Source organism: Pleurodeles waltl, chromosome 7, assembly GCF_031143425.1.
Source record: "Pleurodeles waltl isolate 20211129_DDA chromosome 7, aPleWal1.hap1.20221129, whole genome shotgun sequence".
Classification (NCBI taxonomy): Eukaryota; Metazoa; Chordata; class Amphibia; order Caudata; family Salamandridae; genus Pleurodeles; species Pleurodeles waltl.
Window position 1 is genome coordinate 57358155 of NC_090446.1, and position 25620 is coordinate 57383774.

At 45.6% G+C, this 25620-nt stretch overlaps 1 protein-coding gene across 3 annotated transcripts in view; it reads right to left on the minus strand.

The window, feature by feature from the left end:
* Nucleotides 1–25620, minus strand: part of LOC138303618 (C-type lectin domain family 2 member B-like) — a 264075-nt gene that overhangs the window by 173976 nt on the left and 64479 nt on the right. For all 3 annotated transcript variants that reach the window (XR_011205427.1, XM_069242911.1, XM_069242910.1), the window contains exon 3: nt 24305–24534. Coding sequence is in view for 2 of the 3 variants with exons in the window: in XM_069242911.1 (XP_069099012.1) it covers nt 24305–24534 (230 nt within the window). In the remaining variant the exon portion in view is untranslated. The remainder of the gene's footprint in view (nt 1–24304; nt 24535–25620) is intronic.

Consider the following 25620-nt stretch of genomic DNA (forward strand, 5'->3'; position numbering starts at 1 on the left):
TTCTTGGGTGGAGATGGTCTTGTGGGATACAAATCAGGATCATTAGACAGGATGGGATCAGAGTTGTACATATTCCACAGATCTATGGTATAACTAGTTTCACCTCTTTCTTCATCTTGTGAGGAAGTATGAAAGTGTGTGGGTGAAGGCAGTAGTGGTGGAGTAAGAGGTTGTGGTAAAAAGGAAAGTTGAGGCCAATGTGGTGAAGAAAGTTCAACAGTTTGTCTTTTCCTGTAGATTTTCGCCAGTGCTCGAGGCAGTATCCTGCTTCCTCTTTATAGGAAGATGCTTTCGGTTCCGGAGATGGACTCCGATGTTTCTGCTCAGAAGCGGAGCGCACCCATTTCGGCTCCGATGTAGCAGGGTGCCAACTCAGCTTGGAGGTTTAAGCCTGCATCTGTTGGCTCAACCCAGACACCGAAACAGGTGTGGTAGCCTGCTGAGGGAGTATCTTGGCCATTTTCGGCAATTAACCCAAGGGTCGGTCGACAATAGCCATGGTTCTACCCAATAACAAACTAAGAAACAGTGATGCACCCAAGGCCTTTCATGGCTTTTTGCTTGTTGGGGCTGGTGTACTCTCGTACTGTGCTGTAGATATAGGCTGGCTGTCCATCTCTGAATCCTGCTCGGAGTCGGAATCTGGAATGGAGACAGCCATTTGTGCCTGTTCTTCGCCAAGGAGATCAGTGGTGGGCTCTGTGAATTTCAACGCTATCTCCAAACGTCTTTCCCTTCGATCGCATAAGGTTTTCTTCGATCGAAAAGACAGACATGCCTCGCAGCTTTCTTCTCGATGGTCTGGAGAAAGGCAGAGATTACGCACCAAGTGCTGGTTGATATATGGAAACTTGGCGTGGCACTGAGGACAGAATCGGAATAGAGTCTGATCCATTAGCCTATGACGAGGTAGGCCCGAAGAGGCGAGAGAAGAGCGCGGGCACCCAAAAGGGCGTTTAATTGATCCTGCCGGTACTATTGGATCGAGTGCAGAAGGAAACTGCATTCGAAACAATAACGACGGTAAGAGAAAAGATAGAAAGTTCAGAGAATTTCAAAAACCAAAAATCCCGGAGCGAGAGGGAACACGTCCGAACCGGACAACGGAAAGAAAACAATCTAACAAAGGACTCGATGCCCATGTGCACTATCACAGAGAGGAGGAGTCACTCGATCCCGTGACCGGGAAAAAAAGAGCTTCTTTGAAGAAAAACAACTTGTAACACTTCGAGCCCAACACTAGATGGCAATATAAGCAAAGCATGTGTATCTGCAGCTACACATGCCATCGAACATAGATATATGTATCTATCAGCACTAATTTTGATACATAATGAAATATATCTTGTCCTTACAGTAAAAATGTGAAAGTCATCATCATCATCCAATATCCTTTTACTACTTTAGGGAACTTAAGTATTATTCCCCTGCAAGTCTGCCTTAGATTAAAAGGTAGATATGCTCACTGAGTTTGAGTACTCTGTGCCTTGCAAGGCAGTCTGACACCCCGAACTTGCATCCACAAATTGGAAGGAGTTGTATTTAGCACAGTGAGTGCATTGAAGGCATATGTAGCTAGCAACAGAACGGGAATAGTCAAGGTTGGCAACTATATGAAATTAGTCTGGAGTTTCAAGGGGACAGACATGAACAGGTTGGAAGAGCTTGGGCTAGGTGTGATTTTGAGGTATCACCTAGGTAGAAGGCAGATAGTCAAGGTAATACGGATACACATGATCTCACCTTATCTTCACCAATGGTCACAACCCCACTGTCGCTGCACTTGCCCCGATACTAAATTACTCCCTTACTCAAAGTAGATGACTCTAAACATACAGAACACAGAATGCAGCCCCCCCCCCCCCCCCCTCAAACACCCACCCCCCCCCCCCCCAACCACACACACACACCTTGCACCTCAAAAAGCCTCACTGGCTCCCTACCCACATTGTATTTTTCAAACGACCTGTGCCGACACATCTGTGCCATCTGTACAATTATGGCATTCCATACAGAGCTGAGCCCTTGCCCCTTCAGTTAGCTGAATCCATGGATCAGCCCTTACTGCTCCTGCGTGTTCAACAGGATGCCCTCCAAGGTGATAGTGCTCTTCACAAAAATAAATCATACCATTACAGAGAACCCTGCACCCAATGCTACATCTATGGGTAATATGTTTGTCCTGCTTGCCATGTTCATCCTCTTAGTAAATGTCCAGTTTGCCATATGACAGGTACATTACAGTCACAGCCCTGCACATAATGGTGGATGCGATATATACCATGTTTTCACTGACTACCCTGTGAGTCAAAAACTAATGTTTAGAACATGCTCTTTAGGGAACTTAGGCAGTCTTCCCCAGCATGTTTGCCACAGTTTCAAAGGTAGAGATGCTCACTCAGTTTGAGGAATGTGGGCCTCAGAAGGCATTCTTGGACACCACCCCCCCCCCCCAACATGCATCCACAAACTGGAAGTAGTTGGATTTAGCGGAGTGAGTGCATTAAGGGCACATAAAAACATGTCTTCCTGAGCCTCAAGAGGCTGTTTTAGGCGCGGTTAGTAAAGGTTCACTAAGCAGCCATTTGGTAATGTAAAGAGTGTCAACGTAGGTGGATACTTGAGAGGTAGTAAAAACGCAGTCAAACTTACCTTCATTTGTGAAGGTTGTGGTGGCACCAAAGGTCAACAAGTCTGCACATATGTGTTTATGGAGTTTGTTTGTGGTCATTTTTACATGCAAGTTAGTTGATGACTGGGTGAGAGGTTGTTTTGAATAGAGGCCATCCTGGGGTTGCATGAATGTGGCGGGCCCTTGAACGGCAGCGGTTTGTTAATGTGAATGCACTGACCTGTTGGATTAGGCCCGAAGCTGGGGCTGTGAAAGTCTTGTGTGTGGTGCTTGAATTGCATGTGAATGGGTCATAAAGCAGATTGGTGCCTTGACGTGGCTTTAAGGCTCACCTTCAGTAGACTGGGTTTCATTATTCTGATTAATGCTATTTTTGAAGCTGTAGGAAGGTCATTCTTTTTGGCATGGTTACCCCCACTTTTTGCCTGTTTATCGGGCTGTTTAGACGGTCTTCACTGGATCCTGCTAACCAGGACCCTACGATTGTTCTCTCTCCTCCAAATGTGGCTGTTTTGGTACCATTTAACCACACAATTGCCACAGTGTGTACCCCTATAAATCCCTAGTATATGGTACTTGGGTACCCAGGCCATTAGTACACCAGGGGTCCTTCATGGGCTGCAGCATGTTTTATGCCACCCATGGGAGGGGATGCAAACTATGTCTGCAGGCCTGCCAATGCAGCCTGCATGTAAAGGTGCATGCACGCTTTCAATGCTGGTCACTGCACCAGGCCCTCTTAGCCCAGAGGGTAGGGTGCAGGTGCCTGTCTGTGAGGGCACCCCTGAATGAGCAGAGGGTGCCCCTAGGGACTCCAGTTCCAATGCACTGGACTTCGTAGGTGTGGGGGAAGCCATTTTACCCATGTACTGGCCAAAGGTCACTCACTACCTGTGGTTCAGCTAAATAATGGTAACTCTGAACTGAGGCATGTTTGGAATCAAACACTGTCAGAATGATATCCCAATACTAATGCCAGTATTGCTGGCATGATTCCATGCACTCTGGGGGCTCCTTCAAGGACCCCCCCCCCTCCCAGTATTGCTCCTGCCAATATTCCAGTGTGTACGCAGCCCCACAGACAGGCTTCTGCCCTCCTACTGCTTGACCAGGTCAAGCAGGGGAATGCAGAATAAAGTATTTCCTGTGGGAGAGGGAGGCAACACTCTCTCCCTTAGAAATAGGTGTTAAATTGCCTCCCCACGCCACCGGCTTGCTTTGAAGGACACATTTGGTGCCCTCCTTGCATAACCGGGGTTGTACCAGTCTAGGGCCCCTGGTCACTGTTCTGGCACGAAAGCACCTAAAGGAAAGGGGAGTGACAGGGGAGGCACCCCCCCTCCCCTGTCCACCACCCGAGGGGGGGATGGGGTGTCCAGAGCTCCTCCAGGGCCACTTTATTCCAACATCTTGAAAACAAGACCTGCTGAGGCCCCTGGGAGCATCTGGTTGGTCAGGACAGGTGCTTGACATCAGTGACCCCCTATGATAGGTGGTCACGCTGCAGAGTGACCAATCCCCCTGGTAGGACTATTTAGGGACTCCCATGTGGGTGGGTCTTCAGATTTGGCTTGCAAGACTCCACCAGGACTCCTCTGCAACTACCTCTTTTGCTCCTGGCTACCGGAACCGCAACTGGACTCTTCAGGAACCAAACAAACTTGCAACTCCCAAGACAACCTCAACTTGCAACATTGTTTCTCCTGCTCCTTCCAGCAACTGCAACATTTCCACTGCTGTGCATCCTCTGGGGTTGGAAAGACTTCAGCTACACCAAAGAAGAAAAAAGGAATCTCCTTTGGAGTGAAGGAGTCACTCTCCAGCGTCGGCAGGCACCAAAGGCAACGACGACGGCCTGCTGGGATCTTCTGCCATCTGGCTCCAAGAAAAATCTCCAACACAGGTGGTGGGTCTGAGTGGTCCCCTTGGCCTCTCTACCTGCTGTCCAACTTGGGAGATGATGAGCCCATGCCTCTCCTTGCAGGACAGTACCCCTATGTACTGCGACATTTGAAGCAACCAAGACTTGCTGACTCTTGCTCAAATGGATCTTCAGGCTCCAAGTAGCCCCAGCCTCCACCACTTCATCCTTGCAAGGACAGGCTCTCCTCTGCTGCTCCAGCGATGTGGGACTCGTCTCCAGGTGTGCTGATTAAGCCTCACTGCAATTTACTGTGCCTGCTGCCAGTAGGTTGCCTGTGGGGGCTGTGACTGCTTCTGCTGGCTCTCCCGACAGCTGAGGGTCAGCCTGGACTACCCTCCCCTGGATCTTAAAGGTCCTGTTCAGCTCTGCAACTCTTCTTTTGCCCCAGCTTTCATTTGCAAAGCCTATTGGTGGTCCTCCTGACCACTGACCAACTGCACCCTGGTGACCGACATGGGACATCATCTGCAAGGCTCCAAGGACTTCTCTGCAGCCCCTGGGCTCCACAGCTGATCTTCATCTTCCCTCATCAACCTGGTTCTTCATCCACAGAAGGGTGGGAGAGTGAGTAGTGGCTCCTGCCCGGTCTAGACTCTCCTGTGTGGACTAGACTGTGTCCCCTACTTTTTCAGGTCCTCTTCTCTCGGAATCCATGGTTGGGTTATAACAGACTCGGACTGGTCCTGGTTTCGCAATCTTCCTCTTTCCTTTTCTAAGTTCTTTGTTAGTCTTTGGGAAGACCAGGTACTTACCTCTGCTCTCCTGGTCGCTGGGGGTTACTTAGGTACTCACCTCTCGGGGTCCCGCATTCTCCCAGCTCCCATCTACTCCATATTCTTGGTTGGAGGACTTCACTCTGCATTCCACTATTTTAGTATATGGTTTGGCCCGCCTATAGGGCCCTAACTATTTTTTGCCAATGCTTGTTTCTATATGCCAATTCCCAACGGGTGGGGTGGGGTGGGGTGGGGTGTGGTGTGGTGTGGTGTGGGTGTGTGTCGCCAGTTGGGGGGCTGCCTATAAGTAATCTAGTTCAGTGCTACTATAATAAAGTACCTTTATTTTTATAACACTGTGTGGTTCCTTTCAGGTGTGATAAGTTGCTGTGTGACCACTGTGGTATTGCAAGTGCTTTACACTCCTCCTAGATAAGTCTTGGCTGCTCACTATCACTAGAGAGCATTGGCTTCCTAGACACGGTCTTCATTCAATAATTGAACCTAGTATAAGTTGCAAACACGATAGGTGTCCACCACACACCAGGCCAGCTTCCTACAGAAGCTAGAATTTCTCTTTGAAGCTAGCATTTCTCAGTTTACCAAAACCAATTAGTGTAAGTGGTGGATTAACTTTAAAAATCAGTGCCAGATTTATATCTGTGGTGGCGGAGTATTCTTACTGTGAAGATAATGGTCTGCCCGCCCAATTATATACAGACGGATCCTTGGTGTAATCATGGTGAAGACTGCTCCATCCCTGGAATGGGATCCTTGGAATGGGAGCCTCTGGGGGCCCCGCGACTGCCCATGCCTGTGGCATGGGCAGTGCAGGGGCCCCCTGACAGGGCCCCATGCAGCTTTTCACTGTCTGCTATTCAGACAGTGAAAAGCGCGATGGGTGCAACTGCACCCGTCGCACGTCCACAACACCGCTGGCTCATTTATGGAGCCGGCTCCTATGTTGCGGCCCAGCGTGGATCTCATAATGACCACAGTGGGAGTGTGGCCGCATTTGCGGCCACCCAGCGGTCCGATCTTGGCGGGCGGCTGTAGCCACCCGCCAAGGTCATAATGAGGGCCTATATCTCATTTCGATACACAATAAAAAGAGCCAGCTTCCTACACATAGGTTTCCTTGATACCCATTTTCCACTCTTCTATTTCACCATAAGAGTTGGTCTATACTTGGTATAGAATGAAAAGCCAGCAGTTAATTGGTTACAATATATAGATAGAAAACCAAGAATTGTGTAATTCACTAAAGAAGAAAAAAAATGCAGAGAAATGAAGCAGGAAGGGATTTGTAAAGTTACTCCCATAACATGATTACATAAAAATATTAATAAAACTGAAATATAATCTTAACACATTTAAAAACTAGTGGCAAAGCCAATAGCCTTTCACTTGTGAAAATATAACAAATATATTACAAAGACAACAACAAAAAAACGAATGAGCAACAGTGATCAAGTAACATACATGAGCAGCTGGATTAACAACATGTCAGTAAAACAAACCTGAGAACAAACAGCAACTCTAAACTCCGTTGCACACTACACATCTGTAGTCTAACAAAAGACCTACTTGGATCTGCATTACCAAATGTATGGTACAAAGTAACTGCTTGAAAATGCTTGGGACTTTACTTGGAGCCAAATGAAGCACTGGTGAAGCATGGAAAACAATAAAACCAATGGCTGGGTGGGCTGGCCCAACACTCCCTCTAGATTCACATGCTGTTTTTATTTTGTATTTTTTTTTTTTTAAGAAATCTCTCTCTCTCTCTATATATATATATATATATATATATATATATATATATATATATATATATATATATATATATATATAAATAAAATATGGAAAATGTCACTTACCCAGTGTACATCTGTTTGTGGCATGTTGTGCTGCAGATTCACATGCTATGCATATCGATTCCGACATCCAGTGATGGGCTCGGAGTGTTACAAGTTGTTTTTCTTCGAAGAAGTCTTTTAGAGTCACGGGATCAAGTGACTCCTCCTCTTGGTTCCATTGCGCATGGTCATCAACTCCATTGTTAGATTGTTTTCCCGCAGAGGGTGAAGAAAGGAGTGATAAAGTATATAAGTGAAAAAAGATGTCCATGCAAATGTATATACATATGTACAAATGTGTTAACTTTAACGACTACAGGCTTCCTGGGAGGATGCATGTGAATCTGCAGCACAACATGCCACGAACAGATGTACACTGGGTAAGTGACATTTTCCGTTCGATGGCATGTGTAGCTGCAGATACACATACTATGTAGAGACTACAAAGCTGTTTGTCCTCCCAAAATAGCAGTGGCTAGCCTGTAGGAGTTGAAGTTGTTTGAAATAATGTTCTCAGGACAACTTGTCCTACTGTGGCTTGTGAAAAAACACCCACACAGTAGTGTTTAGTAAAGCTGCTTTACATATATCAGCCATTGGTATGTTTTCTAAAAAAAGCCATTGTTGCACCTTTCATTCTTGTAGAATGTGCTTTAGGAGTGAGTACAAGTTGTCATTTTGCTTTGATATAGCATGTTTGTATACACCTAACAATCCATCTTGCTAAACCTTGTTTTGATATAGGATTGCCTTTATGTGGTTAAAGTTACAAAAAGTTGTTTTGTTTTCCTAAATTGTTTAGTTCTGTCTATGTAGTACATTAGAGTTATTTTAAGATCTAATGTATGGAGAGCTCTTTCTGCCACAGAATCTGGATCTGGGAAGAAGACTGGCAGTTCCACTGTTTGACTGATGTGAAATGGTGAGACTACCTTTGGTAGGAATTTTGGAATCTTAGTACAACTTTGTGTTTGTGTACTTGGAAAAAAGGTTCCTCAAGAGTAAAAGCTTGTATTTCACTTACTCTTCTTAACCCCTTCTGTGCCCAGGACGTAATGGTTACGTCCTGAGGCACAGTGCTGCTGTGCCCAGGATGTAACCATTACGTCCTGTGCACAGAGCCCAGAGGGAGCGCTAGCGCTCCCTCTGTTATGTTTCCCCCCCCCCCACCCCCCCCAAGTCAGGGATGGAAGGGGAAGCCCTTCCCCTCCCACCCCCGAACCCCCAACCCCCCCTGTGACGTCAGCGCGCGAGCTGATTAGTCACAGGGTCTCCCCCATCGCGCTGGAAGCAGAGCTTCCAGCGCGATTGAAAGAGAAATGCAAAGCATTTCTCTTTCAATCCCATGGGGGAGGCCCCGAGAGGCTTCAAAGGGAAGGAAATGTATTTCCTTCCCTTTGAAGTCTCTCACAGGGTTTCAAAAGCCGGATTGCTTGCAATCCGGCTTTTGAAACCCCACTAGACACCAGGGATTTCTTTTTTTTTTCCTGAAACTGTCAAAAGGGAGCAACCCCTTGGGCACCAGGAGCGAGGGAGCGAAACCATTAGACACCAGGGATTTTTTTTTTTGCGTGAATTTCACGCAAGGGGAGCGACCCCTTAGGCAAGGGTCGCTCCCTGGGAGGGGTCGGGGGGGGAATTATTTTAGGCCATTTCTGCCCCCCTGGGGGATAGATCAGTCTATTTTGATTAGGCTGATCTGCCCCCAAGGGGGGCAGAAACCACTAGGCACCGGGGATTCGTTTTTTGGCGCCAATGTCTGTGCAGGGGGACTGACCACCCCGTAGGCAAGGGTCGTTCCGGGGGGGGGGGGGGGGGGGGGGTTGTGCGGGTTGGGGGGGGGGAATTTATTTTAGGCCATTTCTGCCCCCCCCTGGGGGCAGATCGGGCTATTAGGCCGATCTGCCACCAGGGGGGGAAGAAACCTCTAGGCGCCAGGGCAAATTTGTTTTTTGTGATTTTTTTTTTGTTTGTTTGTTTTTTAGAGATGGGGAGCGACCCATCAGGCAAGGGTCGCTCCCCTGGGGGGAAACCTGTATTTAGACCATTTCTGCCCCCTTGGGGGCAGATTGGTCGATTTTAGGTCAATCTGCCCCAGGGGGGCAGAAACCACTAGGCACCAGGGATTGGTTTTTTGGCGCCAATGTCACGCAGGGGGAGCGACCCCGTAGGCAAGAGTTGCTCCCGGGGGGGAGGGGGGGGTGACAGGGGGTGCGGGTTGGGGGGGGGGGGGCAAATTTATTTTAGGCCATTTCTGCCCCCCCCCCCCCGAGCCTATTATTAGGCCGTTCTGCCCCCGGGGGTGGGGGGGTGGGGGCAGAAACCTCTAGGCGCCAGGGCAATATTTTTTTTGGGGGGGGGGGGGGGGGGTTTTCTTTGTTTGTTTTTTTAGAGATGGGGAGCGACCCATCAGGCAAGGGTCGCTCCCCTGGGGGGCAAATTGACCTAAAATCGGCCAATCTGCCCCCAAGGGGGGCAGAAATGGTCGAAATACAATCTGCCCCCAAGAGGGCAGAAACCACTAGGCACTGAGGATTTGTTTTTAGGCGCCAATGTCACGTAGGGGGACCGACCCCATAGGCAAGGGTCGCTCCTGGGCATTGAGGGGGGGGGGGGTCAAATTTATTTTAGGGCATTTCTGCCCCCCCAACCCCCTGGGGCCGGCTGAGCTACAGGCCAAAATCCACAGGTAGGCACTTTGCAAAAAACACCTCTGTTTTCTGTGAAAAAATATGTTGTGTCCACGTTGTGTTTTGGGGCATTTCCTTTCGTGGGCGCTAGGCCTACCCACACAAGTGAGGTACCATTTTTATCGAGAGACTTAGGGGAACGCTGGGTGGAAGGAGATTTGTGGCTCCTCTCAGATTCCAGAACTTTCTGCCACAGAAATGTGAGGAACATGTGTTTTTTTAGCCAACTTTTGAGGTTTGCAAAGGATTCTGGGTAACAGAACATGGTCCGAGCCACACAAGTCACCTCATCTTGGATTCCCCTAGGTCTCTAGTTTTCAGAAATGCACAGGTTTGGTAGGTTTCCCTAGGTGCCGGCTGAGCTACAGGCCAAAATCTACAGGTAGGCACTTTGCAAAAAACACCTCTGTTTTCTTTCAAAAATTTGGATGTGTCCACGTTGCGCTTTGGGGTGTTTCCTGTTGCGGGCGCTAGGCCTACCCACACAAGTGAGGTATCATTTTTATCGGGAGACTTGGGGGAACGCTGGATGGAAGGAAATTTGTGGCTCCTCTCAGATTCCAGAACTTTCTGCCATAGAAATGTGAGGAACGTGTTTTTTTAGCCAAATTTTGAGGTTTGCAAAGGATTCTGGGTAACAGAACCTGGTCCGAGCCACACAAGTCACCCCATCTTGGATTCCCCTAGGTCTCTACTTTTCAGAAATGCACAGGTTTGGTAGGTTTCCCTAGCTAGAGCTAGAGGCCAAAGCTGAGCTAGAGGCCAAAATCTACAGGTAGGAACTTTGCTAAAAACAGCTCTGTTTTCTGTGATGTGTCCACGTTGTGTTTTGGGGCATATCCTGTCGCGGGCGCTAGGCCTACCCACACAAGTGAGGTATCATTTTTATCGGGAGACTTGAGGGAACATAGAATAGCAAAACAAGTGTTAATGCCCCTTGTCTTTCTCTGCATTTTTCCCTTCCAAATGTAAGACAGTGTGTAAAAAAGACGTCTATTTGAGAAATGCCCTGTAATTCACATGCTAGTATGGGCACCCCGGATTTCAGAGATGTGCAAATAACCACTGCTTCTCAACACCTTATCTTGTGCCCATTTTGGAAATACAAAGCTTTTCTTGATAGCTATTTTTTACTCTTAATATTTCAGCAAATGAATTGCTGTATACCCGGCACAGAATGAAAACCCACTGCAGCGTGCAGGTCATTTATTGGCTCTGGGTACCTAGAGTTCTTGATGAACCTACAAGCCCTATATATCCCCGCAACCAGAAGAGTCCAGCAGACGTAACGGTATATTGCTTTAGAAAATCTGACATTGCAGGAAAAAGTTACAGAGTAAAACGTAGAGAAAAATTGATGTTTTTTTCACGTCAATTTCAATATTTTTCTTTTTCAGTTGTTATTTTCTGTAGGAAACCCTTGTAGGATCTACACAAATTACCCCTTGCTGAATTCAGAATTGTGTCTACTTTTCAGAAATGTTGCGGTTTCTGGGATCCAGCGTTGGTTTCATGCCCGTTTCTGTCACTGACTGGAAGGAGGCTGAAAGCACACAAAAAAAATCGTAAAAATGGGGTATGTCCCAGTAAAATGCCAAAATTGTGTTGAAAAATTGGGTTTTCTGATTCAAGTCTGCCTGTTCTTGAAAGCTGGGAAGCTGGTGATTTTAGCACCGCAAACCCTTTTGCAGCCCATTTTTCCCCATTTGTTTTTTTAAAAAAATGAAATTTTCACTGTTTTTTGGCTAATTGCTTGGCCTCCTTCTGGGGAACCCACAAAGTCTGGGTACCTCTAGAATCCCTAGGATGTTGGAAAAAAAAACACAAATTTGGCATGGGTAGCTTATGTGAACAAAAAGTTATGAGGGCCTAAGCGCGAACTGCTCCAAATAGCCAAAAAAAGGCTCGGCATAGGAGGGGGAAAGGCCTGGCAGCGAAGGGGTTAAAGTAGTAATTGCCACAAGGAAGGCAACTTTCCATGTTAGAAATTGAATTTGGGAAGAGTGCATGGGTTCAAAAGGTGGTCCCATAAGTCTGGTAAGCACTATATTTAAATTCCAAGATGGAACTAGTGGTGTTCTTGGTGGAATGACGTGTTTTAAGCCTTCCATGAATGCTTTAATAACAGGAACTCTAAATAAAGAGCTATGTTGAATAGTTTGTAAATATGCAGATATTGCAGTAAGGTGTATTTTTATTGCGGAAAAAGCTAAATTAGATTTTTGCAAATGAAGTAAATAACATACAATGTATTGTATCAATGCTGTAAGAGGATCTACGGTTTTAGATTGATAATAGAACAATCTTTTCCATTTGTTTGCGTAGCTCTGTCAGTAGTGGGATTTTGTGCTTGTTTAATTACTTCCCATTCTGATGGGAGTTTTAAATATCCAAATTCTATTACTTCAGGAGCCAAATCGCTGGATTGAGAGCATTGGGGGTCTGGATGTCCGATTTGACATTTGTTTTTTGTTAACAAATCTGGTCTGCATGGGAGTTTGGAGAGAGGTACCACAGATAGATCTAGTAGTGTTGTGTACCATGGCTGACGTGCCCATGTTGATGCTAGGATTATCATGTTGAGAGAAGTTTGACTCAACTTGTTGACCAGAAATTGAAGGAGTGGGAGAGGGGAAAAAGCGTAAGCAAATATCCCTGACCAATTGATCCATAGAGCATTGCCCTTGGATAGGAAATGTGGGTGTCTGGATGCGAAGTTTTGGCATTTTGTATTTTCACTTGTTGCGAATAGATCTATGTTTGGGGTTCCCCACTTTTGACAGTACTTTTGAAGAACTTGAGGGTGAATCTCCCATTCGTGTGTTTGTAGGTGATTTTTGCTAAGGACATCTGCCAACTGATTTTCTGTCTCTGGAATGTACTGTGCTAATAGATTAATTTGATTGTGAATTGCCCATTTCCAAATTGTTTGGGCTAGAAGAGACAGTTGAGATGAATGTGTTCCTCCTTGCTTGTTGAGATAATACATGGTTATCATGTTGTCTGTCTTTATAAGAACATGCTTCTGTTTAAGGAGAGGTTGAAATGCTTTGAGAGCAAGGAACACAGCTAATAACTCTAAATGGTGTATGTGTAGCTGTTTCTGTTTGACATCCCATTGCCCTTGAATGTTGTGATTGTTTAGGTGAGCTCCCCAACCAATCATTGATGCACCTGTTGTAATTATGGTCTGAGGCACAGGGTCTTGAAATTACCGCCCCTTGATTAAGTTGCTGTGATTCCACCACCGAAGGGACATGTGTGTCTGGCGGTCTACCAACATTAGATCTTGAAGTTGACCATTGTGCCTGTGACCATTGTTGTGCAAGGCACTGTTGTAAGGGCATCATGTTTATTCTTGCATGCAAGACTATTGCAATGCAAGATGCCATCATTCCTAGGATTTTCATGACAAATCTTACAGTGTGTTGTTGATTTGGTTGTATAAGTGGAATTAGATTTTGAAAAGATTGTATCATTTGTGTATTTGGATAGGCTAGAGCTAGTTGAGTATTTAGGATAGCACCTAAATACGGGTGTACTTGTGCTGGTTGAAGGTGTGACTTGGTAGTTTATAGAAAAACCTAGGGTGTGCAGAGTTTATATCATGTAACATGTACGATTTTGGCATTGCGTACGATTGCCTGATTTTATTAGCCAATCGTCTAGATATGGAAAGACATGGATATGTTGTCTTCTTAGGTAAGCTGCTACTACTGCTAAGCACTTTGTGAACACCCTTGGAGCTGTTGTTATGCCGAAAGGAAACACTTTGAATTGGTAGGGTTTTCCTTGTATATCAAACCTGAGGTGTTTTCTGTGAGCTGGATGGATGGGTATGTAGAAATACGCATCTTTGAGGTCAAGGACTGGCATAAAGTCTTGTTTTTCTAGCAGTGGGATAACATCTTGCAGAGTTACTATGTGAAAATGTTCTGATAGGCCAATATTAGACCTCAGGCCCCTAAATTTGTACATCCGGAGGGTGCCATCCTTTTGGGGAATTAGAAAGTATAGTGAGTAAACTCCTGTTCCTAGTTGAGACTGTGGAACCAATTCTATTGCTTGTTTGAGTAGTACAGATTGAACCTCTTGTTGTAACAGAACTGTATATTCTGGGGTTAATTTGTGATACCCTGGTGGAATAGTTGAGGAGTGTTTATCAACTCTAGGCAATAGCCATTGCGGATAATTGGTAACACCCAGTTGTCTGTGGTGATATTTTGCCAATGTGCGTGGATCTGTTGTAGTCTTCCCCCCACAGGAGATGTGTGGAGTGGAAGGGAGTGGAGGAAGTCACTGTTTTGGTTGTGTTGCTGGTTGTTTAGAGGTTTGGAATTTACCTCTATTTCAAAAGTATGGTCTTCTATATGTCCCTCTAAACCACCTCGCTGCTACTGGGTTTGATAAGTTGGTTTTGCTTGTGAAGTTGATGCCTCAGAGGATTGTGGTCTAAAACCTCCTCGAAACTGAGGCTTACGAAATGACCCCCTATATGGTGTAGTATACAGAGCACCAATTGCCTTTGCTGTATCGGAGTCTTTTCACAATACTTCTATTGTAGTGTCCACCTCTGGCCCAAAGAGGTGATTCTTATCAAAAGGCATGTTTAACGCAGCTTGTTGGATTTCTGGTTTAAAACTAGAGGCCCGCAGCCATGCATGTCTTCTATTGGTAATTGCTGTGTTTACGCTCCTTGCAGCTGTATCAGCCGCATCAAGGGCAGACCTTATCTGGTTGTTACTGATAGCTTGCCATTCCTCTACTACCTGCTGTGCCCTCTTCTGGTGCTATTTTGGGAGATGCTGTATGATATCCTGCATCTCATCCCAATGGGCTCTATTGTAACGGGCTAATAGTGCCTGGGAATTAGCTATCCACCATTGATTTGCTGCTTGGGACACAACTCTTTCCTGTAGCGTCAAATGTCCTGCTCTCCTTATCAGGAGGGGGTGCATCTCCTGAGGACTGGCTATTTGCTCTCTTTCGTGCAGCACTAGCCACTAATGAATTGGGAGGCACCTGATGGGTGATGTAATCAGGGTCAGAGGGTGCAGGCTTATACTTCTTCTCTATTCCTGGTGTGATTATCCTTGATTAGTAAAACACAGAGACCCTGACCATATAAGGAGAGAGATTCAGGGAAAAGTACACTAAGTAAACAATGTATCACTCTCCTCTGTATTTAAGAGAGGCAACTCAATCAAACACAACAAAGCCTTATAAATTATTTCTTCTTTTTATATTCAAACCCAACCTTACATATACATAGATATTCAAATTCATACAAAATCTCTTTGAACAAGCTTAGAAACGCGCCCCCCTTTTTTTACTTTTTTCCATTAAAGACTAAAGAAAATTTCCAAATAGACAGACAAGACCAGAGATGACACTCGCATACAAAACAACGTAGACACACAAAATAACAAAGATGATTACACTACTCGCAATATACCTTAGAACATTATCAATAGACCACATATCTATTTTTACAAACAATAACAATTACGAATAGGAATCACATCGATATCGCAAACGAGCATGGTTTCCAAAGAGTCTTTAATAGATAGTTCAATCAAAGTCTATTGCCCCAAGGAGCGAATTGATATCACACAGATCAATGCTCATAATATCAGTTCAAATATTCGCTGACTTGTTGAATCCAGTGAATCTTCAGAGTAGGGATCTTTATAGGAGATACAGCTCTAATTGTTAGTATGTCGTCATACTCGCCGACGCGCGTTTCAGTGGGCTTACACGTCAAGGAAAATACATCTTGCTCACAGCCACCTTCATCAGGGCATTAAATCCATAGTGGTGCATTGCGTCGTCTCTTCGGTTCTAATTGGCATAATCCAAGTGTCTTGCCTACAAATAAGGAAAAACGGGGCCGCAGATGCCGAAACGATACAAAACAGTCCAGCATCCAGGGAATACATGCTAAGCCACGATGTTCACTCGAGTGATTATCCTTGCTTTCACAGGCTCATTAACAATTTGCTCTGCCTGCTTTACCATGCCTCGTAGCATTGGAAGGCATTGGTACCTAGAATGTGTTGAGGATAACGTGTTAAGCAAAAAATCTTCCTCTAATGTTTCTCTGTGCATTGTTACCCCATGATAGGCTGCAGCCCTGGATATGACCTGATTGTATACTGTAGTATCTTCAGGTGGCGATGGTTTAGAGGGGTAAGTGTCTGGGTCATTTTCTGCGATGGGATCAGGATCATAAAGGTCCCATGGATCAACAATGTCTTCTTGAGAATCAAAAGAATGTCTTGGAGAATGCATTGGAGGAGGGCTGTGTGAGGAGGGGTAGGTAGGTGCGGAGACTGAGGAGGAAAAGACTGAGGAGGTACTGGCTTCTCTTTCTGCTTTGGCCCTTAGCCGGGGGCTGTGGAGTGTCCAGTTCTTCTTAGAATGCCAGCTTTCTCTTTGTCTTTAGAGGAGGTGCTGTAATAATTCTCCCAGTTTCTTTATGGATGTGTATCCTAGATTGCCTCTCATCCATAATTTGCAGAATGGGTTCAATGTCAGACTCTTCCTCAGAGGTTTTATGGCTTTCTCTTAGTTTTTTGGGAAAGTCCTTGCTCCTCTGTATAACCTGTCTTTTTTGGTTCCGAAGTTTGATGTTTTTTCGGTATCGAAAATGTTGTGGAAAGTCTCGCCTCCGAAACGGTCTTTCTAATTTTCGACTCCGAAAATTGTTGTTTTTTGCAGGAGTCCAAAATGGAGCCCTTGATATTTTTTGTTGACTCCGAAGTAGTCGGGGTGTGGCCTTTTTCGGTGCCGAACCCGAAGGTCGGTCACGGACAGTCTTTTCCGGACCGAACCATGGCCTTCCGGCAGTGGTGTACCCAAGGCCTTCTGATGTTTTTGTGTGGGGGCACAGGGGCAGACCTACTCACATGCTAGCCGGCTGTGATGGGTCTGTCGTCTTCGGACTCCTGCTCAGACTCTGTGTCTCAGATAGAGACTGCTGTTTGCGCCTGTTCTTCGGTGACGTTGAGATGTTCACTGCTCTTCGACGCCATTGCCAGCCTTCTTGCTCTTCAGTCTCGAAGTCATTTTCGATCGGAACGATCGACAGGCCTCGCAGTTTTCCTCCCGATGGTCTGGAGAAAGGCAGAGGTTGCAAACCAAATGCTGGTCGGTGTATGGGTATTAAGCGTGGCACCGATGACAGAATCGGAATGGAGTCCGATCCATCAGGCTCTCCACACAGTTGGCCCGAATAGGCCCGAGTTGGGCACGCACACCGAAGGGCAAACAAAGTGGATTTCCGACTGTACTACTGGTTCGATGCTAGATGGAGAGCCCGATCTATACAATACCAATGAAAGGGAAGGTTTTCCAAAGTTTTCCGAAACAAAATCTCGGAGCGAGAGAAAACACGTCCAAACCCGACGGCGGAAAGAAAACAAACAATCTAACAATGGAGTTGACGACCATGCGCAATGGAACCACGAGTAGGAGTCACTCAATCCTGTGACTCTAAAAGACTTGTTTGAAGAAAAACAACTTGTAACACTCCGAGTCCAAAACTAGATGTCGGAATCGATATGCATAGCATGTGTATCTGCAGCTACACATGTCATCGAACATATATATCAGGTAACCAAAAACAAAAGCAGTCAGTGGGCAGACCTAAGAAAGTATTAAGAAAATAAGCCTTTAGATGAAGCAATGACCCCCTACACCTAAACAAATCTAACAACCCAGAAACTCCCAAACTAAATGGCTGCAAAAATACAAGCAAAACAAGGTGCTGACATTAATCACCCAAGATTAATGTCGTGATTGAGGTTGATATCAATTTACAAAGCAAGTTCAGATATATACAGCCCTTGTTCAAAAAAAGAATCAGTGACCTGAACTAAACTAATTGCGTAAAAAACAAGTTATTGCCATAACTTTGATTACTGATCAATGTAGCATTAGTAACTCAGTGTGAAAATATCACGTCAAAACCTAAACATGAGCAGCCTCAGGATCACCCACTTTAATAACACGGGAACATACGAGAATTGCTTACATACTCATGACAAATTCTCAGATTGATTAACAGAAGACCGTGGAAGGGATGGGCAATGTAAGCCCCTTTTCAAAAACCCAGAAAAACTACAGAATGGGAACAAATCCTGGGGTCAGAAGGACACTCGTTGCTGACATGCAGATGGGTGGACCAGATAAAAGGGCTGCCCTTCCGAGAAGGAACATCTCTGCACTCCTGAAACAGCTCTCTCAAGTTTCTTTCCAGGATGCACAGAGGTGAGCTCAGTGCTGGGGACCTTCTTGAAACCCGACCAGTAAGATGGAAACAATTCATAGTAAGATCCTTTCACAGGTCTACGCAAAATAATGCAGAGTCTGCAATTTTGTATCATTTAGATGCCCGTCTCCCCTAGGCATCACACCTTTGATAATGGTCCGTGCACGAGCATCAGACTTTATAAAGATTGATCTTTCTAATTGGTACCTAGTTGTTGACAACAGTGAAGATACAAGAATCTCTCCAGTATACCAGCCGCAATACACACAAACATGAACTTTCTAGCAAAATGCACCAACGGAGGAGTCCCCAAGCCAGCCGCAAGGCTAAATGCTGATGCTCAAGTTTTCACTCAAAAGATACAGGTCTATGTTCTGAGAAAATGAGTGACCAATGGGGCACCTCTGAGGAACTCAACCTCCATCTGATTCGAAGAAGCATTTCAGAAGGGCCACGTGACATCTTGAATAGGGACAGTTTATATCAAACAATATATCCTATGTTGAATTTCTTGCATGCACCAATGCAGCAACAAGGAGAAAAATAAGGATAAGCTAGGTTGTAAAACCTTGTGGGATCACAGAGAGTATTTGTCGATCCTAGGCACGAATGGTAACAAGGTGTCCCTCAGAAAGAGCCCTTTTCTTTACTAACAGATGCATGGGAGAAACCCCTATATTCCAATACAGCACAAATACCATATGGAGTGATTGTTAGTGCATCTGATTTGCTTAAATATGGTGCTCCCCATAACATTACGTTATACATACTGGTGGCAGTTCCCAGGTCTCCCTTGTGCAGGGGAGAGAGTGAACATGTTGGTCGGCCTCCAAAATCATAAGCTGGACTGTAGTTGCCTGTGCACACAAACTCAGATTTGCCGATTAGTGCGACAGTTAGAATTTCTGGTTGGCTCTCCCAGGAAACCGAGGCTACTCGCCTTATTTACATTTTGGGATACAACGCATTCGGTGTCCCCGCAGGAAGGGTTGTCAGAAGGAGACCCTCAGGGGTTTGACAATCTGGGTGCACATCAGTTTGGTCTGGATTACAATGGGAATAATCATGAATCATAGCGACATCCAATAACTGCGATTAACATTCAAAACTGGGGCACAATTAATGCTTCTCAGAGTTTACAACAGGTGAATGCAAAATAATGCTGAATCTACAATTTTGTATCATTTAGATGCCCGTCTCCCCTAGACATCGCACCTTTGATAATGGTCTGTGCACGAACATCATAGACTTTATAAAGATTGATCTTTCTAATTGGTACCTAGTTGTTGACAACAGTGAAGATACTCAGAAAGCGACCACTGCCATTTAGTACTCCAATTGTTACTCCAAGCTTTTATCTTCCTTTTCAGGAAACCCTGGGTCAGATATATGTATAAAAACAGGAAAATAATAAAGTGGGACCAGAAATCTATTGCAAATTCCGTAATTGGTATGATAACTAATACTATGGATTTGGAATGCCTGCTTCTACTTGAACCAAGAAAAGCTTGAAACTACATTTGTCTATTTTCAATAATATTTATGATCACTTCTCTAAACCTATTGGCCGTTGTTTGGCTGCCAGTGATTGACAACGTTGTTGGGTAAACGGCCAGAAGTAAAAATCAATCTGCATGTCTGCAGTCTGTCAAACCATGTATCAGGCCTGACATCACAAAGCCTGTGTGTGTAGTTTTACACTGCCATGCCGACCTTGCAAAGGAACCCTATTGCAGGCCCAAACCTTCCCTTTTTAGACTTAAGTCACTCCTAACGTTGGCCCTGGATAACCCAGAGTGCAGGGTGCAATGTATTTAAAAGGCAGGCATGCACTGTTTAGTTTTTCATAACCTTTGGGAGAGACAAGCATTGCTGTATGAAAAATGACTTGGGGCATTTTTTTCACTCCCAGGATAACAGTGGGATTACCTTATTACATTTTATAAGTGTAATTCACAATCTGGAAGAGATAAAACTGAGTTTTGTGGATTCACAATTTAAATTCACCACTTATGAAAATTCTACTTTTAGAAAGTTGGCAATTTCTGACTTTAGCCTTTTGCTGCCTGCCTCAGATCACTTGTCTGGGGTGAGTGACAGCTGGGCTTAGTGTATTCCCTCTAGACAACTACACACAATAGGAATTTAAGTGTAGCTTGATGGGCCAGCCTGGCAGGATGGAAGGGAGGACCTGGCCAGAGCCTCACACCTGAATAGGCTGTAATCTAAATCTACAAAAAGGGCTACATAACCCTCTGGAGCCAGGGCAGGACCTCTGTGGACTTCAAAGACCTGTCTTTGAAGTCTCCCCCACTTCAAAGACCCAACAGTGTATAAGTACTGGCCTCTTACGTGAGCATCTCAGTACAGATCTGGACAGGTGACTACTCTGCCAGGAAGAAGGACTGCCACTCTGCCAGGAAGAAGGACTGCCACTCTGCCAGGAAGAAGGACTGCCACTCTGCCAGGAAGAAGGACTGCCACGAAGAAGGACTGCTGCTTTGTTGGATTCCTGCCTTGCTGAGCTGCCCAGTTACCTGCTGTTCCCCTGCCCGGGTGAGAAGGACTGGACCTGCATCACTTGAACCCAGAGTGACTCCAAGGGCTAGCGGGCTGGCCTCCTGATCTCAAGTCTCAGGGACATAATAGACTTCCAATCACCCTGCTTCTGCACCAAGACTCAGGGCCTGATTTAGATAGTGGTGGAGGGGTTACTCCGTCACAACAGTGACAGATATCCTGTCCGCCGATATCCAAATCCCATAGGATATAATGGGATTTAGATATCGGTGGACGGGTTATCCGTCACCATTGTGACAGAGTAACCCCTCCACCATTATCTAAATCGGGCCCTCTCTTATCTGTGTGTCTGCCCTGCAAAGTGGTGACTTTGCAGTCCTGGACCCTAGGAAGTGGCCCTAAGGAGTTAGCTCTAGCTGAACCAACGCATCCTGTGCTGTGGAAGCAGAATCCACGCATCGCTGCTGTTGCGAGGAATGGAACCCAGGCATCACCTCATTTGCGTGGGATGAAACCAACACAACCAGTCTTGCATCGCTGCTGCACCTCGCATCTTGGGACTCACACATCACTTTCTGACCAGTCACTGCAAAGCTTTTCCTGGCGCAAGGTCCTTGCATCCCCATCAACCGCAGCTTCGATGAAGTCTCCAAAACTCTGCATCGCAGCCTATGCACCCATCAGAACCGATGCACTGCCTCGACTGCACAGCACATTCTTAACACTGCATCGCAAGCTCCTGTGTCTGGATCCTAGACGTTATCACACAGAAGCCTCGCCACATCTCAGAACCTACACATCGCCACAGCTACGTGGAGCAGAACCAATGCATCATCTCTAATGCGAGGTACAGAATCGACACACTGCTCCACAACCAAGATTTGAGGTACTTTGCTTCAGCTGGCCCAACTACGTCCCTGTAACCAGTCCACACTCCATCGGGGTTGGCCAGAACTTTTGACATGGTCCCGATTCGGCATTATCAGATGTCCCAGATGGCACTTCTTGCTTCTAAGCACTATTTTACAGTTTAATAGTTAAGGATTCCCAACTCAAGTTCCACTTATTAGATTTTTTCTGTTTTGATCTTGTTTTATTTATCTAAATCAGAGTTATTTTTCTAACTTGGTGTGGAATCTTTTTGTGTGGCATTTCCACTGTTTTACTATTTGAAGTGTTGCACAAATACTTTACACATTGCCTGTAAGTTAAGCCTGACTGCTCTGTGTCAAGCTACCAGAGCGCAGGTTAATGACGAATATTATAGTTACAGTTTGACTAAGGTTCACACCTCAGTCAACCAACAACCCACTTTCTAACATGATAAATCAGACCTCATCTAATGGGGTCGCTTCATGTTTTTTTGTTATATATTAGGAGGTGCTCCAACATGGTCATCCTTACTAGGTGCCAAAGTAGTATTAATGTTCAAGAAGAACGATAGATGTGATCCCATTAATTACTGCTCAATTAGAATTCTGGAAACTCTACAAAAAATATCTTACTCCACAGCATTGTCAAGACTCGAGGCATATATGTACTTTAACTCGGTCTATAAACTAGGCTGGGTTCAGGAAAAAAAAAAAAAAAGACTGGTACCACCAATTGTGTCTTCAGGCAACATTTAATTTTGGAAAAGTTTGCAAAAACTGAAAAGAGTTCCTTCATAGGCCGTTTTCATGCACCTGCAATAGACTTTAGCTAATGTCTTGAGGCACTTATGAAATTCTTTGAGAGAGAGGGGCCTCCCCTTTTACCTTTTAAACATCTTGATTCAGCTACAGGACATGAATCTGGCTACAGTTAGACTAGGAACAGCGAGGGAAATTACACAATTTGTTCTGTTGACTAAACACTGCTCCCTGCATCCCTCCTTTCCTTGCACATAAACCAGGTAGTGGAGGAGTTTGGCCAGTGCATTAATGATGCTCCCAGCCTTAGCTTGTGCCACAAACCCATTCATGTTTCCACTAGCCGGTGTATACAATCAGCTTTGATCCTGCTCCAATAGTAACGGCCTGGCCCAAACTACCAGACCGGGTATCCGAGCAGCCACAGGTTTCTTCTCCCACACGTAGGGTGGCAGATTTGCCTGGGTACAAAATGTCAAACTAAATTAGATTCTTAAAAAAGGGACTTTGTCACCAGTTAGGATCAAATACCTATAAAGTTACATTCACTACAGACTTTGAGGTTCTAGTCTTTGCCTTTTCTTCTTAACAAGACCCCTTTACTCCCTGCACAGTGCAGAAAGGAATCCAGACCCCATCTGATGGGCTCTGGAAAATAAAACCTCAGAGAACTGTTAACGGGAGTGAAGTCTGTGTTTGTATTTTCCTCTTTTCATTATCCTGTCCTCCCTCTAGTCTGTAACCTATAAATACTAGATACCTCACTGGAACAACTTATTTTTGAGGTACTCCCTTTAGCACATCATTTTGAGCACTCTTTTACGCACCCCACCTTCTCTGGTTGCCAGGCACTAAGCAAGAATTAATCAAATATTCATAAATTGGTCCTTTTTAATCATGTCATTTTGCTCAGTTGTGCTTCCTCCCCTTTGTGCCTTGAACGCTTCACCCGTAGCTCTCCGACACCTTCTCAAACACCCCATGAGTTGACCCTTCTCCCCTTTGTCTGGCCCACTTGAAGACCCAACAACCCTCTTGGATTGTGGTGGGCCTCATATGAAAAGGCGGATGGATCACCCCTACTACCACAGCCCTGCTGAGTTCTCTAGAGTGGTCCACGCTCGGTCTGACTGGTGCCTCCTCACTCTAGAGTCCTGACAGATCCACTCTCCTGTCTCCCTCACTATGACTCCCGCATTGTACTCCTTCATTGTCCGAGGGTCTCTGGTTTCCTGGTGGGCATCTTCTGTTTTTATACTCCCTCTAGTGTCACCTTGCTGCTTGCCTCTATTCCCCCTCTCCTGCTTCACTGATGCCCTTTTCCTCCTAATGTGCCGAGACAGTGGAGGATGGAAGCGGACGACTGCTGGACTCTCCGTACACTGGTAAGGATGGGTCCTCTGTGCAATTTAGTGCCTCATCTAGTTTCTGCTATTCTGAAAAAGTGTTTAAAGACAATTGTGATAAGAAAAGGCCACATTTCCCTGCTTTTCTTCTTTTCTGTGTTTAGTTTCAAAATGATAAGTCTGTAGTGAAAGTAACCACCTTGAATGCAGATGTGCACCTTTCTTCTGACCAACCACGATAAGGAAATTAGGTCTGAATACAGAATTAACTGTCTCCCTTCCAAACAAAAGTTGACCTTCTTCAATGGAGAAGCAGTATGTGAATACTCTTGTATAATTTTATTTAAATTTCCTGCTTCCATTACTTTGGATTTTCTTTTTTTTTTTTCCTTGCACATTTCACTCGGCGCTACCCAGAGAGCGCTTCTCTCTTCTCCTTCTCCCACCGCTAGATTTCTCTTTGAAAATAAGCGCTAGATACCCACATCTTGTGTCGTTCGCTGGCAGTAGACAGATGTCCCCCTTCCCTTCTCCATCCTGTCCCTGCTGCTCATCTGTGCCTCTTCCCCTTCACAGCCACACCGGCTGGTGACTGCCCTGGATACACTTCCAACCAATGGGCACACATTACCTGCTCTTCCCACTCCCACCAAGTTAAGTATGGATTCCTGGATAAAAGAGAGTAAGAGACATTCAGAGTTTCACAGCTCTTACCAGTTCCTTCTGGGTGTCAATCAGAGCCAGGGAGGAGTTCAGAGCAGCGCAAGAGTCTTTGGCCTCCGTCCAGTCTCCTTCATCTTCAGAGAAATAGAAACACTTGTTCCGGTACCAGATCCAGCCATCGCCACAAGGGGGCAGCCCTTCACCATCCTTTGCAGTCTCTGCAGCGCTGCTTTGGGCGCCTTTTGCTTGGGGCTGTTCTGAAGGGAAGACAGTGCTCCTAACTGGCAAAGCAGAAAGTGAATTAAAAATGAGACTAAGACTATTTGTGATGGAATACAGTGATCACTGCTATAAAACATGGGCACGGATGCTGTACTCCGATTGTCTGGAGTGTGAAGGGCCGACCTGGCCTAAAGGGCAATCAAGCAGTGTCCGAAGAGCGCCTGTTTTTCGGTAGTTTTGGGGCATTTTATGATCTGCAGGGCCAGTTGGTACTGTTCATTTCCCAGATATTAAATTAAACATTGCCAGCAAGTCCAAAGCCATGCAGACTTCCAGACCTTGCAAAACACTTATACAACGTGTCTTTACCAAGTTCAGAACTGCCCCAGTTTGTAAATCTGGACTGTTTTATTGGACTATACGACTGGCTAATAGGGGACACTTTATTTGGTCACCGGATCTATGTTCCATCAAAGTTCGACTTGGGCGTGGGAGAAAGCCTTAAACTGCACTGAATGGCAACAGAACGGACAGGCTGCTTCTGGGTCACACCTGGGGCAAGGTTCGGTCACTTCTGCTGTGGTAGTCTCAGGACAGAAGTGTAGGCAGATACCAGATCAGCGCAGGGAACCAATGGGGTGGCCCTAACTCGGAGTACATAAAGGCAGGCTACTGCTGGGAGACAGAAAACAAGGGCAGGCTCTGCAGGGGTTAGTCTCTCTTGACACAAGGGCAGGCTGTATAGGGCTAATCTCTCAGGGCACAAGGGCAGGTTGATACTGGATCCACATTTAACATAAGGGCCGGTTCCTGCCTTACACTCCTGGCACAGGGGTCGGCTGCTTCGCAGGTGACCTGGTTTCCTAGGACACCAGGGGAGGCTGTTTCTGGGGTGAAATCTGGACAAGAGCACAGGTAATGGGAATGGAACATCAAGGCCTCAGGGCGCGCACACACACACTTGCAAATTTAAAACATGAGATATTTCAGTGGGTCGGGCTTCTAAAACGAAGAAGTGTAGACCTGGCAAGTTGCATGTCAGAATCAAAGCATGAGCACTATTCAGCCTTTCAAGTTTGGTAAAATAGCTCACAAGATATTGGATTATAATGATGCAAATACAGAAGCAACAACATTTATAAAGT